Raw genomic sequence first — 17899 nt, 5'->3', positions numbered from 1 at the left:
AAATTGATTCGATTTGGGTTCAGTTCCGGATCCAGATCTGGTCTATCAGTGGGATACAAAATGTAAACTGTTCAACATGGTGGAGGTATGTGCTCTACCGAGTGCCATTCCAGTTGTATACATAGTGTATTGTGCATTTCTAACTTTTGATACCTTGGGTTTCACTTCATTTCTGCTTTCATTCTTCTTCCATTTCCTTTATTCCTTCTTTCCTCGTATCTCATTTTTTTCCCTTGCTTTCTTTCTTTTGCTCTATGGTGCAACAACCTATTTACAGCATTGCTGTTTAAATTTAGCTGTGTTTATGTTGGGAATGCGCAACGATGCAGCTCTCCTTGTTATTTCCACCAAACATTTCCTTTCGATAAATTGTTGTTGGAGGGTTCTGCAGTGCAGCATTGATTGTTTTTTTTTGTTGTTGCTGTTTTTTTTTTTTTTGTGTGCGAGTTCCAACACTTGAACATGATCAGGATATGAATTGTTTTAATATTAAGATATTTGCACATGTCATCTACCATCGTTTCATAGCAAAGGGTGTGCGGTGCATGCAAACACGCGTGGACATGTGACAACGAGCGGTTTTCTTTCCTGTTTACATTCTTCACTGTAAATGTTCATTGCACAAAAAAAGACCACAATACTGGAATCCAACACTGATGGCAAAGCATTTTAATAATACAAATGTATGTTTTGAAAATGAATGTTCTTAATAAATTACAGTGCAAATCTCACTTGTTTTGAAATTCCCCCTTTGCGTGTGTCCGTCCGTGCGGCGTGCGTGCGTAAGCGAAGGACCGCATTCAAATTTGGTGTGTGGGTGCAACCCACGTCAAAATCCAAGATGGCCGCCGCCATGTATGTCTGATGCCATGTATGTCTGAACCTTGTAACCTGCATATCTTGAAAAATAAGCGAAGTACCAACTTCTAATCTGGTGTGTGGGTGTATCTCGGCATAAGGAAGAACGCTATTGAAAATTGGGTCGCCACGTCAAAATCCAAGATGGCCGCCGCCATGTATGTCTGAATCATGTGAGAAGAATATCTTGAAAGATAAGCGAAGTACCAACTTCTAATTTGGTGTGTGGGTGTATCTCGGCATAAGGAAGACCGCTATTGTAAAGTGGGTCGCCACGTCAAAATCCAGGACGGCCGCCACCATATATATGTCTGAACCTCGTGAGCGAAATATCTTGAAAAATAAGCGAAGTACCTTCTGGTGTGTGGGTGTATCTAGGCATAAGGAAGAACGCTGTTGAAAATTGGGTCGCCACGTCAAAATCCACGATGGCCGCCTACATGTTTGTCTGACCCTTGTGAGCGAAATATCATATCATAGCATGTTTTCTGCGTGTTCCACTTTGTCAACTCACATCACTTCCCCGACGGGGGACCTAGGCGTAACGCTCGTCTTTCTTTACAGGAGCGATGCTCATAGGAGAGCAAGGTATAATGCTGACAGTGGGGAAAACATTTATTTGGGAAATTCTTTTATTCCAAACCGATACTTTCTGGTACAACGTAAGCATGATATAACATTGACGTGATTTTAAAAAAAGTGCATGGAGTCTTGGATGGTGTAGAAAGGGTGGCACAGAGGAATTTAATTTGTTTTTTTTATCCTTGTATCTGAAATCTCTTTGAGAATACTATTTTGATACATTTAATTTGTAGGTAACAACCCAAGTTTGGCTGGCAGGATAGTTTATAGGTAATGCACACTCACCTTTGAGCTGTGTAGCCTGTGTTCAAATCTCGACCGAGATATAAACTGCAGGACGAGTGATCAAAGCTGGGCCCGTCCCTCCGAGTCTGGCGAGTCATTAATAAAGACGACGAAGAGCAGTGGCGCAGTGATGGTTTGTGGCGCTCGGGGGGAAGGTTAAAAAAAATAGCGCCCCCTGCAGGCACTGCCATAGTCAGAAATTCCTATTGGGGGGGGGGGGGGACACGAAAGAGCTTAAGCTTCCCCATTGGGATCAGCAGCAGAGCCCTGGAATCTGTTCAAAATGAGGATAGATTTAGATATGACCTCCTGAGATGATTTGGCTTATTGACTACAAAGAATCCGGAAGAATTCCTTTGTTTCTAAACAATCGCCATGTTAAGGTGTATAGAGCAGTTTAATAGGTCCTTCCATGGCATGGTATTCCTATTATAAAATAAATAACAAAAACAATGATAACATTGTAACAAAGCATTTATTAATACTAATAATATTTACAACAATAATAATATTCGTACCATTTGGCAATAATAAAACGAACGTATTGTTACGGTTTTGCACGACCCTCTCTCCCTTACCAAGGGGAGATTAAACCCCTTGTTCTTTTTGGGTCATCGTAACTGCGAGACTCGAGTCGCCACTCCCGGGCAGACGCAGGACAGGGTTTCGGGACGATTCTCGCGCGTACCTAAGTACCTACGCCGCCGCGCAAGCGGGGATCAAGTCTCGCACGAACCACGCGTAATTTGAGTACGTCCGAGCGGATGGCGTACCATGTGCATATCCGTGCAGTTCCCTTATTATTGGAACCCGATTAGAGCGATATAATTCGTACCACGCTTCGTCAATAGATGGAAATGACGGGAACGATCAAATAGAAGGAAGAACACAGGTTTATTTACAGCTATACAAGGCGAAGAGACACAGAGCAGGCACTTAAGCAGTCTTAGCTTATTCACCCAGACAATGGGCCCATTCACACTCACAGGGGCGATGAAGGAAGGATGGTTCATGCGCTGAACGCGCCAGTTTTGTTGTTCAGGAACAGCTCGCCCGGCGTGGCCCTCTGCCAGTCACAGCACGTCCCCCGACGAAGGCAGGCGGGAGGGATCCTCACAGCGCGTATCTCGAACAAAGGCAGGCAGGCGAATATGCGCGTCTCTCGCCTGGCTCGGCGGTTCCTCACAGCGCGATTTATATAACGGCGCGCTTTCACCCTCGTAACTCAACAGAGGATCTGCCTCTAGCTCAACCGAGCATTTAACTTGTAACTCAATTCAACACGGTGCTTCGAACTGATAACGCAAGCTCATCACTCAGCGCAGGTCCTCCTCAAACTCTCTCACTTGTTCAGCGCACCTCTCAGAACTGAGAACGCTCAAGCGCCTCTCCCCATAACTTGTTCAACGAGCGCCTCTCCCCTCGTAACTTGGTCAACCAGCGCCTCTCCCCTCATAACTGAGGTGGGGGCTTTTGGGCACAGGGTTATATTGACACGCCCTGGCCTGCCTCGAATGTTCCAAACCACGCCTTTTGACGCAGTGCTAAGCCACTCCCCTCGAGCCCTGATTGGCGGCTCGTGCTTACCGGTCACTCCCCACTCCTCCTGTTCCGCCTTCCTTCGGCTTGCCTCGACTTGTCAGGCCGGCCTCGTGGTAATTTGCGCCAAAACTCAAAGCATCGAGGCGGCATAAAGCATTGGAAGGGGACCTAACTCTCATTATTCTACTCAACGCAAAACTAACAGGAAAAGGCCTATGCTTACATTTACTATGAAATAACTGAACTATCGCAAGGCTATGTGTTGTAGTGTGACTAACTATGAGGGGGAAAATTAACCTTTATTTCAAAAACACAGAACTGCAACAGTATAATCCCCACCCTGGTCCAAGCACACCTGGGCTTGGTGAAAGGTAAACTAATGCTGAAGCAGTAGAGCAGGCAGGTATGCTACAATGCCGTTAACAAAAACTACATCAAACACGCATGCAGCATGGTGTGGTATTTATATGGCCCAGAGACTAGAGACTGATGAGACAGAGCAGCAGAGGAAGAAAAGGAAGTTAAAGAACTCGCTTGACGTGATACTGGCCGTTGCTGATTGAGACATAACACTGAGATATCTAGATTTGATCGACGTCATTACATAACACATCCAACAGTTACACCCCTCCAGCCCTTGGGCCAATGGGCGATCTCCATGTTAGAGTACGTATTAAACCTCATTATACAAGATGAGAGATCAATGCAGCAGGCAGCCCGATAATTACTAACACCGTAATACGGATTTATTTACTGTGCGATAGGAATTCTGAAAAAAGTGAATCTGGATGTAAAGAGTTTGTAAACATGGACATGACACATTGACACATAGCACGAAGTTTAAACAGTAAAACATGGTTCTGAAAGTTGCTTCTCGTCATCTCACGAGTTCGTTGTATTATAATTTATATACAATACAAACAAATGGAGCATGAAAACGTTTTTTTGAGGGTGTAATTTGGCACCCCATCCACTTTGTGCCTGGTGCGGTCGCCCCCTCCGCCCTCCCCCCACACCCCCCCCATCACTACGCCACTGACGAAGAGAATGGGTCTGAGAACATTCTCACTCAAGCTACATTGCCCCCCTGGTAAAAAGCGTTCCTGCATCTATCTTATCAATGTGTTTCATTATTTGAAAACGTTTTTTTTTTAAAATACAAGATCTTGTAATCAATTCCTTTCATCTCCTGAAACTCCTGAAACTCCTGAAAAACATCTCCTGAAATTCCTGAAACGCATTCATTTGATGATAGAATGCGTAATCTATCATCTCTTGAAACCTTCAAAAACTTGGAAAACCCAATGAAATAAAGCAGGTTAGTAGATCAAGGCCATACCACATTCCCAAATGTGATGTTCACGCACCTCATTCCCAAATGTGATGCTGCGCAGGGTACGGGCTAAATATAAAATTCCCATAAAGAAAAGAATAAAGTTGGTAAGACTGGTGCTTGCCACCTGGACAGGGTGTGTGTGCTCTGTGCTGTCTAGAGAGCAGACACTCCCTTTAACCTTAGTTTAGAACGATATGCCATCTGGCGGCCATGAGTGCTGGAGATCAGTATACATGTACAATGTCTACGTCGTCATTGACCAAACCATGCACGTCCAACTGAAAATCATAACCATTCATTTTAAACCTGGTTTTCATCCAAAGCTTATTCAACGATTATTTTCCGAACTTTGCCAACAAGTCATTATAAACCCCAGTTGCATGTAATTCGTAAGCAAGTTGCAAGTCCGCAGACACCAATTCCGAATCTCAAGTCAATTTTGTCAAGTCGAAAGTCATAACATTTTGCGACTTGAGTCTGAGTCACCAAATCTGCCTATCGGTATGCACTCACCTGAGCTGTCTAGCATGGGTTTGAATCTCAGCCCAGCTATAAACTCTCACCATGTTTTGCAGGGAAAGCAATTGATCAATGTGTGTGTCCCTCGGATGGACGTTAAACGTGGCGTCCTGTCTGCCAGCATTAGTTGGTGCATGTTAAGGAAACTCTTTAATGTTAAGTGCATGTTAAGGAACCCGTGAAAGAGAGAGAGAGAAAAAAAAAATCAGAATTATCCTCGAATGGCCGCACACATTATAAATAGGGTGAAATGATAGGAAAGGGGCGACTCCAACACTGATCTCTATACTAAATCGAAAGGCTCGTTTTTTGAAGCCATTTGTCTGCCATCTTTGCTCTCCTATGAGTTCCCATGAGTTTCATAGTAACTATGGTGAATGCCACTACCAATGATATGTAATTCCTCTTCTCCGTTCATCACGGCCGTCGTGGCCAAACCAGGTGTGAATGGAAAAACCATTCACACCTGGTTTTTACAACCAAAAGCAGCCCGCTGTGGCATTTCATAAATAGTATAACAATATATTTTAACCCCAGAAATGGACTAAAATCAAGTCGGAATGGGATAAAATCAAGTAGGAAGGTGGAATTTTCATAGGAAATATGTATTGTTTTTGTATTGACGCAAACGGGAATTTCTGTGTTGTGGGAGAAGGAATATGGTGGATGGAGGGCTTCCGGTGCCTGCAGGACCGCCCGACCAATTGTCATTAAGCACCCTATTCAGTTAGTACAGAGATCGGTGGTTTCCAATCCAAGACGTCCACAGGAAAAGAGAGAGGGACTTAAGGAATTGTTAAAGAACTAACTTGTCATGTGATCCTGGCCATTGCTAATTGGATTCTTACGGTGTGAGACATCGGATATGATCGACACGTAATTATGAAATATCTGTCCGACGATTATAACCCTTCTATCCCTTTGGCCTATCATGGGCGATCTCTCTCTCTGAATGACAGAATGCATATCCTGGTCTGTTCGAAGTTCCATCAAACAATTTGATAAGATATGTACGCAGTACAGGCTGCAAGCCTCATAATTACTAATACGGATTTATTTACTGTGTGGAGGTGATTAGGAATTACGAAAAATATAAAACCGGATGGAAAGAGTTTGTAAACATCATGACATTAAGACTTAGCACAGAGTTTGAAATGTAAAATGTGGTTCTGAAAGTTACGTCTCTTGCTCTCACAAGGAGTCTGTTGTATACAACCAAATTGAGCATTAAAACGTGTTTTGAGGGGTGTCATTTGGCACCCCATCCACTTCGCGCTCAGGGCGGTCGCCCGGTCTGCCCCGCCATCACTGCGCCTATTCCTGGGAGTCTTGTTGGTTTCAACATTGACATTTTATTGTGGCAGGGATATCTGGAGGTTGTTTGTGTGCAGCCTGAGGCTGCTTGGCTCCATCATCTGCTGACAACATGCTGTGCCGCTGATGCAGTGCCCCGATTAACAGTCATCTGGTACTCATTTTGCCAACCTCAGAAGGATGATGGGCTGAGTCAACCCACGTCGTGTTATTTTAACGGCATGACAAGGGTTCGAAAACTCAGGACCCTAAATAAGATCTCAAGCTAGGCACCTTAGCCGTGAAGCCAACATCAGGCTGCAGGGATAGCCATCTCATCACACACACACACGCACACACGCACGCACGCACGCATGCACGCACACACACACACACACACACACACACACTTTTTCAATTTTCTCCGTTGAACAGTTTTTTATATACGCTCAATATGCACTATATCAAATAGTCATGTAACAAGTGGTAAAGTTTACATTTCCTCTGTTGAGCGGTTTTCGATGTACCCTCAATATGCGCTTTCTCAAATAGTCATGTTACAAGTGGTAAAGTTTACATTTCCTCCGTTGAACGGTTTTCGATGTACCCTCATTATGCGCTATATCAAATAGTCATGTAACAAGTGGTAAAGTTAAAATTTCCTCCGTTGAACGGTTTTCGATGTACCCTCAATTATGCGCTATATCAAATAGTCGTGTAACAAGTGGTAAAGTTTAAATTTCCTCCGTTGAACGGTTCTCGATATATGCTCAATTGCGGATAACACTTCCCATTATAGTATAGACTAGACGAGTCTATCCATCACTTCCCTGATGGACCAATTAGTCGTCCTGTTTCCCAAAATAAATTTACCCGTGTGTAGTGCTGTAACCTCAGCGTTGCCCAAGTAAAAAGGGATTTGTAATACCCTGTAGCACCAGGTGGTGCTACATAGTAGACCTAGAGTTTGCATTTTTTTACGTAAAATATCTAGCCATGCATGGAACACAGAGAGAGAGAGAGAGATTTTTTTTTTGGCCTTTTATAGGTATAAATAATGATGATGATGAAAGCCTGTGCAATGATTGCCAACATATGGTTATTTTTCCATGCTCCATCCTTTTTAAGCGGTGAAGCTGCTTCAATATTTGGCTCTGTCCTTCAAAAATGAAGAAGAACCTTTCTAACCCACCATGTTTAATTCTGATTTCTGAAGGAGTCTAAAAAGTAATCCTAGTGGGTTCTAAAGGGATGTAAAGGTTACTCTGAAGGGTATTTCTAATGGGGTTTAAAGGGTTTAGTTAGTTTCTTGGCTTTGCCTATTTCATATTAAAATGCCTAACTGACCCGCTTCCTTCGGACACGTGTGATTTTTTTTTAAACACTGTGTCAAGCAGGGTAAACGTTCCATGGTGTTAGTGTTAGACTCGGCCGGGTTCGTACCGCCGACCTCCCAGACTCGCAGCCGGTGTTCAAACACCACTGAATCGAGTACATTCTCTTTGTGCTTTGTGGTGGAGGATGGAAGGGAGAATAATCGATGGGTTGGATTAATTAATTTCGAATTCGGCCTCTGCGTTCACAACCATAGGCATAAATGTGACGCTTGATTAGTCTACTCGTGTACACATCAGATTTGCTCGTCGAACGCCGTCGGCGATATCAGGGATGTGTTCCATTTCCCATCAGATTGTAGAGCGCTCGTCAAGTGGCTTAAGCATTCCAATTTTACTGTACATGAAAATGTTACATAAGGCGGTGTATAATAAGCGAACACTAAATATCCGGATTTTAAACGATCTTAAAATCACAATTTTATTAAAATTGGAGTATATATTTGAACACTGCGTAATATATCGTGTTCTTATGAATTATGTAGTTGATAATAGTAAACACTCCTGATTACATATTATCTGGTAAAATCGGAATTTTCTTCTCTTAGGAGTTTACTCATTACTGGCACTTTCATTTCCGCGAGGCTCGAAAATCGAAATCCCGCTCTTTCGAAGATTTTACAATTATCCCTCTTATATGACTTGTTGATTGGTTAACCCCATGTAATTTGGTTTAATTATTGCTATATTTTATAATCTGTCAATTTTAGTTAGTTTTCTAATTCTGACAAAAGTCTTTTTAATCATGGAAACGCAAGGTTGCCATTTGAGGTGTATAGCGACAGTTGCATAAAGCGATACTGGGTTCGTATTTTCACGTCTGGTTCATGTTTGGTAATTTCCGAGAAGTGAATTCTTTTTTTTACCAAATAAGTTGTGGCACATCATAAATTCAAGATTAAAGTCTAAAACGCAAGACCGAAAAAGTGAAGGCGAAGTCGATGAGATCAAATGGTTGCTTCCTCGATTTGTGTGGTGACATTTGAGGAAGTTCGTGCAGGGCCGGTTTCTGGAACAGCATGGAATGTTCTGAGGAAAGGGATAGCGAAGTTAAGCAGTGGTATTCGAAAAAACGTTTTGACGAAGACGACACTAGGAGCCCGAAGAAAGCCAGGCTCGACGGAAGAGCTGCAGCAGGTGCTCAGTGACGATTGAGAACTGTTTACTACATAGAGCATTACATTGTTATTGTTACTGCAATGCTTGGCCTGTATTTTCCCATCGAAGTAGCTGAAGAGATCAAATAATAAATACATTTCCGTCTGCAAGAGGTTTCCCAAACATTTTTCACATTTAATAATGCACATCGACTCAGAACTTTCATCTTAAACTTCAGTAATAATAACTTTGAATATTGTTTCCTTTGTTCCAAGCCATTTTGCACCATGAAACAAGAAATTGTACTCAAGTGAGACATGTTGGTGAAGGGCCACCTTGATTGGCAATGAGATGGGCCTTAGTTTGAGATGTCCGTCGTGGTTTGGTCCAACATGGTAACTGGTCTAATTGCCAACCTGCGCAGGTCGTTGACGTCCAAGCATCGTTGATACTTTTTGTGGACCTTGTTGGATAGTTTTTGAATGCCGTGCTATGTTTTGAGGCATGTCGATATTGCAAATACTGTGACTTTTACACTTCATTAAATGTTTTGGGTTTAAATTACGAGGAGGGAAGTTTAGCAAGGTGACACCTTGACCTATTTTTTTTATTTTCTTGTATATTTCCGAGGTTGGGAAGCTTTTCTAGTCCAAAGGCCATAACGGCTCTTGTTATAAAACTTGGTTCGGGTCGGATATAAAATGGCCTGCAAAAGTATTCACCCCCTTCCAAAGTTTTCACATTTTGATGCCATCTGAGCTTATTTCACGATGCTTTCAAATCAAACTTGATATATATCGTCTTCACAAACTACTCCAAAGTACTAAAGCTAATAAATGCACATAAAATGTGAATAAGTTAGATTAATAGAGAACATCAGATGATTCTCAGTTGCATAAGTATTCAAACCCTTTGCCTAATTAACCCTGAATCACTTCATCAGCAAATTATTTGTTTGAAAGTTTACAAAATAAGTACAATAGGTTTCACTTGTATGTAATCAGTGGTTTAACTTAAAAATTAAGCTCCCCCACTAATCCAAGGAGTTTCAAGGTGCAACTCACTTCGTCAACAAACAAGGCAAACATGAAAACCAAGGGGCTTTCCAAAGAAGTCAGACATAAAGTGGTGCAGAAGCATCGTTCAGGAGAGGGTTATAAGAAGATTTCAAAGTCATGCATTATCCCTTTGAGAATGGTGAAATCCATCATTAAGACGTTGAAGACGTATCATACCACCCAGGCTCTAGCGTCTAGCCAGATCTGGTCGCTTATCCCAACTCAGCAGCCGGGCAAGCAGGAAGCTGGTTTGGGATGTCACGGTAAATACAACAATGACTTTGAAAGATCTGCAAGGGTCGATGTCCGAGATGAACGGGTCAGTGCTCATCAATCGACAACATCCCGTTCTCTTCACAAAGCTGGGCTCTATTGACAGGTGGAAAGAAAGAAGCCATTACTGAAAAAGACACATCTAAAAGCTCATGTGGACTTTGTGAAAAAGCATCTTAATGATACTGCAGGCATGTGGTGAAATGTTTTGTGGTCAGATGAGACAAAAATTGAACTTTTTGTTCTAAATTCAAAGCGTTATGTCTGGCGCAAACTAACACTGCACACCACATATTTCATATGTGTGTTGTACCGTCCACCAGACAGTGATGACTCCATCTACATATCGCTGTCTGATAACATGGACCAACTTCTATCCACTCATCCAAACTCTCTCCTCCTCATATGTGGTGACTTCAACTGTCATCATGCCAGCTGTCTGGGTGTGGGTACCTCTCACACCAGCCATGGCATCTCAGCAAAGGACTTCTGCGACTCACTGCGACTGACACAATCTGTCAATTTCCTGACCCGGATCTCAGTCAACGGAGCATCTTCTCTTCTAGACTTGGTTTTGACTAACTTCCCTGCAAATGTCTGCTGCTCTTCTTCTGCTCCAATCGGCTCATCTGATCATTTCCTTGTTAAAGTGGATATCTCTCTGGCCATTTTCAGAGAGCCTCCTCAGCGCCGACGAGTCTGGCATTTCACTCAGGTTGACTGGCATGGTCTTCAAGTAGCCATCAACCATCTGGACTGGTCTCCCATCTCTACTGCCTCTGACATCAACTCTTCCTGGGAATTCTTCCAAAGCAAACTGCTCTCTCTCTCTCTCTCTCTCTCTCTCTCTCTCTCTCTCTCTCTCTCTCTCTCTCTCTCTCTCTCTCTCATGCACAGATTTATCCCATTTCGTCTTCAGTTGTCATACCCTTCCTCCCGTCCATGGTACACTGAATCTTGTGGAGAGGCAGTTGCCCTGAAACAACTTGCCTTCTCCTCTTGGACGGCTAATCCAACGGAAGGCAATCTCATTTCCTTTCACAAAGCTCGGAACAAGTGTGTGTCTACCCTCAGGAGAGCTAGGAAACACGCTCTCCACTCTCAAGATGAGCTCTCACACCTGTCTCCCTCCTCCAAATCCTGGTGGTGTCTGTTCAAATCTGTTTCTGGTGTTTGTTCCCCCTCCATCCTCTCCCTTACCTCAAACGGCTACACAGCTAACACCACACATGAAAAGGCTGAATGCCTCAACCCTGTGTTTGCCTCACAATCTTGTTTCCCAAACCCATCTCTCTCTGTACCCACCTTACCCAGTCGTACCCAGCTGCTCCTGGACTCTGTGTCCTTCTCTCCTGACAAGGTGGAGAAGTTTCTGTCAAACCTTGACTCTGATTCTGCAACTGGACCAGACGGCATCAGCCTACGGGACCTAACCTCCTGCTCTGCCGCTCTTTCGCACCCTCTCTCTGTTCTCTTCACCCTCTCTTTTGCTCAAGGTCATCTTCCATCAGCATGGACATCAGCCAACATTACCACTTTACACAAAAAGGTGCAAAAACAGATCCTTGCAACTGCAGACCAATCAGCCTGCTCCCAATACTCAGCAAGGTCATGAAATCCATCATTTCGTCAGAAATCAAATCCTACTTCTTTTCCAATGGCTTGATCTCGGATCATCAATTTGGATTCAGACCAGGTCATTCTACTCTGGACATGCTGCTTCTGCTGTCTCAACAATGGATGGAGGTCCTCAATGCCAAACAGGAAATCGGAGCTGTCTCCCTTGACATATCACGTGCCTTCGATACGGTCTGGCACCCCGCTCTGCTCACCACACTCTCCTCACCACACTCTCCTTTATAATGGTATCCATGGTAATCTCCATGCATGGCTTGCGGACTTCCTCTCTGGTCGCAACTAACTTGTGGCCATGAATGGATTTCTCTCATCTCCCCTTCCTGTTCAGGCTGGAGTTCCCCAAGGCAGTGTTCTGGGCCCTGTGCTTTTTCTGGTCTTCATCAATGATCTCTCCGACTCTCTGGAAAATTCTCTCTATCTCTTTGCTGATGACTCAACTCTCTGCCGCTCCATACCTCATCCCTCAGATCAGCAGGCAACAGCCTCCTCACTCTCTGCAGACCTGGCCACAATCACAGACTGGTCAAACAAGTAGCACATATCTTTCAATCCTGACAAATCTCACACTCTCACTATGTCTCTCCGAAAAGACCGTCTGGACAACCCTCCCATCTACTTTCTCAACAATCCTCTTGAAGAAGTTCTGTCACTCAAGCTTTTGGGTCTCACTCTGTACCATGATCTTTCCTGGGAAAACCACATTTCCAAGCTGGCCTCCAAAGCCAGTCGCCGACTGGGCATCCTCCGTCATGCAAAGTCTTTCCTTGGCACACCTGAGCTCCTCACCACATACAAGGCATCCATCCACAGCTCAATGGAATACTGCTCTCCTTTTTGGGCTGGTGCTCCTGCCTCACACCTAGCTCGGCTTCACGCTGTTGAAACCAAAGTTTTTTAGAATCATTGGAATCGCCCGCCATGAAACTGACTCTGAGGGCCTTTCACTTACTCACCGCAGGCAGGTTGGTGGTCTTTCTGTCCTCTACCGACTCCTTTCTGGCCTCGCTCCCCCAGCTCTGTCTGTGGTCTGTCCCCTAAATATTCCTTCAGGTTGCACAAGATCTGCCAGCAACCCTCTTCTGGTGAAACTGCCAAAATCAAGACTCTCTGCTCACCTTCACTCTTTCATCCGCTTTACTCCCGCCTCTGGAACAAAATCCCTCACTCTCTTCAATCCCACTCCTCCCTCCAGGTCTTTACAACAGCTGTTCACCACGATCTGTTATCTTCCCCCATCCAAAACCTTGATCTTTTCTACCCCCGTTAATTCACCCCAGATGCGCTTTTTTGAAATACCGACTTCTTTACTTGAAGTCCTAGCAGTGTCCATGTGTTTTATACCTCTCCCACCCCTCCCTTCCCCTACCCCTCCCCCCAAGCCCTCTCCCTCCCACAGATCTCCTGATGTCCCTGTTCTCTACTGTTGTACTTGTGTGCTTCCCTCTCTCTCTCTCCATCTTGTCTCCCGCTCCCTTTATATTATATGTTTAAGTGTCCGTTTATGTTTTTTTTGTGATTAATGTTAGCTCTAACACGAGCCTCGATCTTGTATACAAAAAAAGAAAATAATAATAACCCAGTCATCACCATCCTTACTGTCAAGCATGGTGGTGGCAGCATTATGTTATGGGGCTTCTTTTCATCAGCAGGGACTGGCAAGCTTGTCGGGATAGAAGGGACAATGGACGGTGCAAAGTACAGGAGAATTCTTGATGAAATCCTGCTTGAGTCGGCCATGAATCTGAAACTGGGTTTCACTTTTCAGCAGAACAATGATCCGAAGCACAAAGCTCAAGCCACACTGGAGTGGCTGAAGAAGAAGAAAATACATGTTCTTTGAACCAAATTCCTGTCTTGAACCAAATTGAACATTTTTGGTGAGACGAAGATTGCAGTCGATCGACGATCCCCATCAAACTTGGCAGAACTCGAGCAATTTTCACGTGAAGAATGGGGAAAGATTTCATCATCTCACTGTGTAAATCTGGTAGAGACCTACCCCAGAAAGACCCATCGGCATCATTGCTGCAAAAGGTGCTTCACCAAGTACTAACCTAAGGGGCTGAATACTTTTGTAACCAGTGAATTTTGATTTCGCAGATTTTTTTTTTATCTCTGTTCAGTTTGTCTCTTTTCTTTCTTTTCGTATTTTGATGTTTTTTGCAGGTATTCATGACGTGTAACCTCCTTCAACTATTGTATAAGAGCCTTTCGTTTGATCTCTTCAGTTATGATTAAAAGGTTAATTTTGAAAAATTGATTCTAGTTAATTTGTAATTCATATGAATGTGGCATTATTGGTAAAGGGTGAATACTTTTGCATGCCGTTGTATCCTTAGTTATTTGTTGGTAATGTAAACAGCACATATCTAGATACGTAATGTAACTAATCATTTTGACTTTTGACTGAAAAGCACGGCACTCGTATAGTGGAGGAAAATTAGCTAGAAATTGGCATGATGTGGGAAAATTTGGGGACAGAGATGAAAATTGGCTGAAATGACCTAAATACCATATAAAAGCTTTGCAGAAAGTTCCCCATAATTCCTGGGGGTGGAAGGTACCTAATTTGCATATTTCCAAGATGGCCAATACCGGCGAAGGTAAAATTTATAACTTATGAACCGAAGAGGATGGAAGCCTATTTAACACGTCTAGTTCCACTAATTTTAGGGTGGAGAACTCATTTCTGAGGTTTTTGGGTGGCTACAGGGTCATTTAGAGGTCATTTTGGGTGGTAATGGGGTCATTTAGAGGTAAAGAATATGCAAGTTATGGTAAAAAGTGGGTTACGGAGTCACTTCTGGCGATGAGGGCGATGAAGACCACTGGAGGGCTCACACGTGGTCGGTGCATCACTGACAGTACTCTCGCCCAGTGGGTGGGCGCTCTACCCCTTTGTATACCGATATGTGAGGCTCTGGAAGAGCTTTCAGGCAAGTGCTGTGAGCCATCCGACCAACACTCACTACATAAGGACCATGCTGAGTTGGGGCAGGCTAGACAGACTCAAGATGATGCTGATTGAAAGAGTCAAAGAGAAGTTGGATGGCTCAAATCACACAATCCCTTTGAGTACAGAGACAAGTTGGTATCTATCTTCACTGGAGTTGAGGCGGATTCCAGTATAAACTGTGACAATGCTGTTACTATTGGCTCCGAACAGCACATGCAGATGATGGGGCAGAACTTTTCAGACTTGAAGCTACAGCAAAAAGAAAAGAGTTCAGTCATTGTCAGCCATGCGCTCCACTGTCAAAGTGCGGAATGAGCCCTTGGTTGTCAATGAGCAGCAGATGCTGAACAGGATTCTGGCTGTTCTACAATCAAGCAATGACGAGAGATTTTGTTCAGTATGAATTCGTGAACTTCGCCCCTGCTCTGTTCGATGCTGTGTCCATGCGTAAGACAGCAAAGGCTGCTCTGAATCGTATCGTTGACGTGAATTCACACCTCGTTGACTCAACAGTTATAGGCCCAGTTCCCATAGTTATAGATGGGGATCACTTTCTGCACGCCGTTGTATGGAATACACCCGGTACTGATGCAGATGTGATAAAAGCTATGGGAGCTATGTGCAAAAGCATTACCCAAACCGCCTTGTCATCGTGGTATTTGATGGGTATGGTGCTCAACTCAGCACCAAGGTTGTCGAGCAGTCCAGGAGAGCCAGCAAGGTTACATCTGCAGCCATTGCTGTATCACCACAGATCAACACATCCACAACACAAGCAGAGTTTCTGGGGAATGGAGCAAACAAGACATCGCTGATGAAGTTGGTCTCAACAGAGCTGAGGGCTGTTGGCATTCTTACCTGTCAAGCAGAAGCTGATGCTGATAACCTCATTGTCAGCACAGCTCTGGAGTACAGCAATGTCGATCTGGGGGTTCATGTTGTCTCCAAAGATGCAGATGTCATGATATCTCTGCCTCATCGTAAGCCATCTGGTGAGTCGATCATACTCATTAATCCTCAATCGGGTGGGTTGGAGCCTAAGTATGTAGCTATTGACAAGCTCCAAGTTTCTCTGGGCCCTTTGAAGGAAGTGATTCTTTTTGCCCATGCCTTCACGGGGACTGACCCGACATCAGCAGCATACTGCCAAGGTAAGGCTCAAGTGTGTCAGCTGCTGAGAAACAGATCCACTCTGAGAGACGAGATGTCTATATTCTATAAGAAGGACGCGTCTCAGGAAGAAATCGGTGTTGTGGGTGAGCATTTCTTTCTTGCCTGGTATGGTGCCGAAAAATTTGCCTCACTGAACAATGCTTGGTTCTTCAAGCTTAAGCAAATGATTGCGAAGCAGTCTGTGACAAATGTCATGAACCTCGCTGTCCTCCCTCCCACATCTGGTTCAGCCAAGCAGCATAGTCTGCGGGCATATCTACTGATTCAGCAGTGCTAGGCAGGGTGTTGAGCTTGATTGTACCCAGTGGGGCTGGGAGATGTGGGCAGATGTACTTTGTCCAGTGGGTTCAGCAAACCCATCTGCCCCTGAGAGACTCCTGGAACTCATATTCTGCAACTGTAAAATGGGATGCAAGACAGCCTTTTGCAAGTGCAGGCAGGCAGGTCGTGCATGCACACCAATGTGTGAAACATGTCTAGGAGAGAACTGTTATAATGCCGCAGTTGTTGAGGAGATTGATTTGATTACCTTAAATCCCCTTGTACTTGCACTTGCTTGCTTACTTACTTGCTTGTATTCCCTTGGATGCACTAAATAATTGAATTGTTTTGTATGTTTTGTATGCTAAAAAAAACCCCACGACAGCTTAACACAACCAATTTCCTGTTGTTTATATTAAAATCTGCTATGAATTCAGAAGTGTCATTTATTATTCTATAACAATTGGTTCCACAATTATCACAATTATCACAATTACAGCTTTTTAGTGGTGGCAATCTTCAACATATGCAAATTTAGGTGCCTAATTTGCCTAATTTGACCCCCTCAATGACCCTGTAGCCACCCAAAAACCTCGGAAATGAGTTCTCCACCCTAAAATTAGTGGAACTAGACATGTTAAATATGCTTCTATCCTCTTCGGTTCAAAAGTTATAAATTCTACCTTCGCCGGTGTCCGCCATCTTGAAAATATGCAAATTAGGTACCTTCCACCCCCAGGAATTATGGGGAATTTTCTGCAAAGCTTTTATAGGGTATTTAGGTCATTTCAGCCAATTTTCATCTCTGTCCCCAATTTTTCTCACCTAAAATTATTTTTCCTCCACTAAGTCAACGTCCCTCTTCGTAACGCTCGCCATTATATCAACTACAGCCAGTGATATAAACAAAATATTCACTCATTTCACTAACACTTTTTATCTCGCACTATTCAGACTTTTTTTTAAGGCAATGGTAATACAAAATAATTCTTCTTCGTACTCGCTTCTATTTGGAAATACAAAGTTATACACTGGCAACAATATGTTCCAGTATCCAGAGCACGTGTGTGGTTGCAAAGCTAGTCCTTCCTGTCTTCCTGTTCACTTCCTGCCAAAAATGTTGCTATCGCTTGTAGTGGTGAACATGGTTGGATTAAAGAAGTTATAACATTTCTTCGGTAAGAATATTTATGTGACTTTTAATATTCCCACATAATTTGTCTTCTTCTTTCTCTCCTTGCACCATTAGGTGCACAGGGTTGCTGAGGCAGTTTCATTGGCTAGGCCGCTTGGGGTTGAAACCTGGACGGGTCGCCACTCTGACACAGGATATTCGACTGCAAGTGCAGGATTTTGTAATTTGCTCATGGTGCCGGTGATCGCTTGCCGACGCTTCGCGAAGGACACCGTGGGGTCTTTAACGTCTACCAACTAATTCTAGCAAGCGGGACGCCTAGTTTAACCTCTTTGTGAGGGACGAAGCACACATTGATGAATCGCCCTGTATGTCAAACACCAGGATGGCGGTTTATAGCTTGGTCGAGATTCAAATCCAGGCTAGACAGCTCAGAAGCGAGTCTGCATACCTCCACATTATTCTGCCTGCCCTTCTTACATAATACTTAATAGCTTT

General features: G+C 43.8%; 1 protein-coding gene across 3 annotated transcripts in view; it reads left to right on the top strand.

Annotated features, from left to right (window-relative positions):
• Positions 1 to 8596: 8596 nt before the first annotated feature.
• The window catches only part of CMTR1 (cap methyltransferase 1), a 122176-nt gene continuing 112873 nt past the window's right edge, over positions 8597 to 17899 (top strand). Inside the window, exon 1 of one of the 3 annotated variants that reach the window (XM_068100807.2) lies at positions 8597 to 8946. In XM_068100807.2, the coding sequence (XP_067956908.2) occupies positions 8829 to 8946 (118 nt within the window). In that variant the 5' untranslated portion in view covers positions 8597 to 8828. The remainder of the gene's footprint in view (positions 8947 to 17899) is intronic. The other 2 variants (XM_068100806.2, XR_010982023.2) reach the window with 2 other exon arrangements.

This window comes from Myxine glutinosa, chromosome 9, assembly GCF_964187855.1.
Source record: "Myxine glutinosa chromosome 9, kmMyxGlut1.1, whole genome shotgun sequence".
Lineage (NCBI taxonomy): Eukaryota > Metazoa > Chordata > Myxini > Myxiniformes > Myxinidae > Myxine > Myxine glutinosa.
This window is presented reverse-complemented; position numbering and strand designations above follow the sequence as displayed.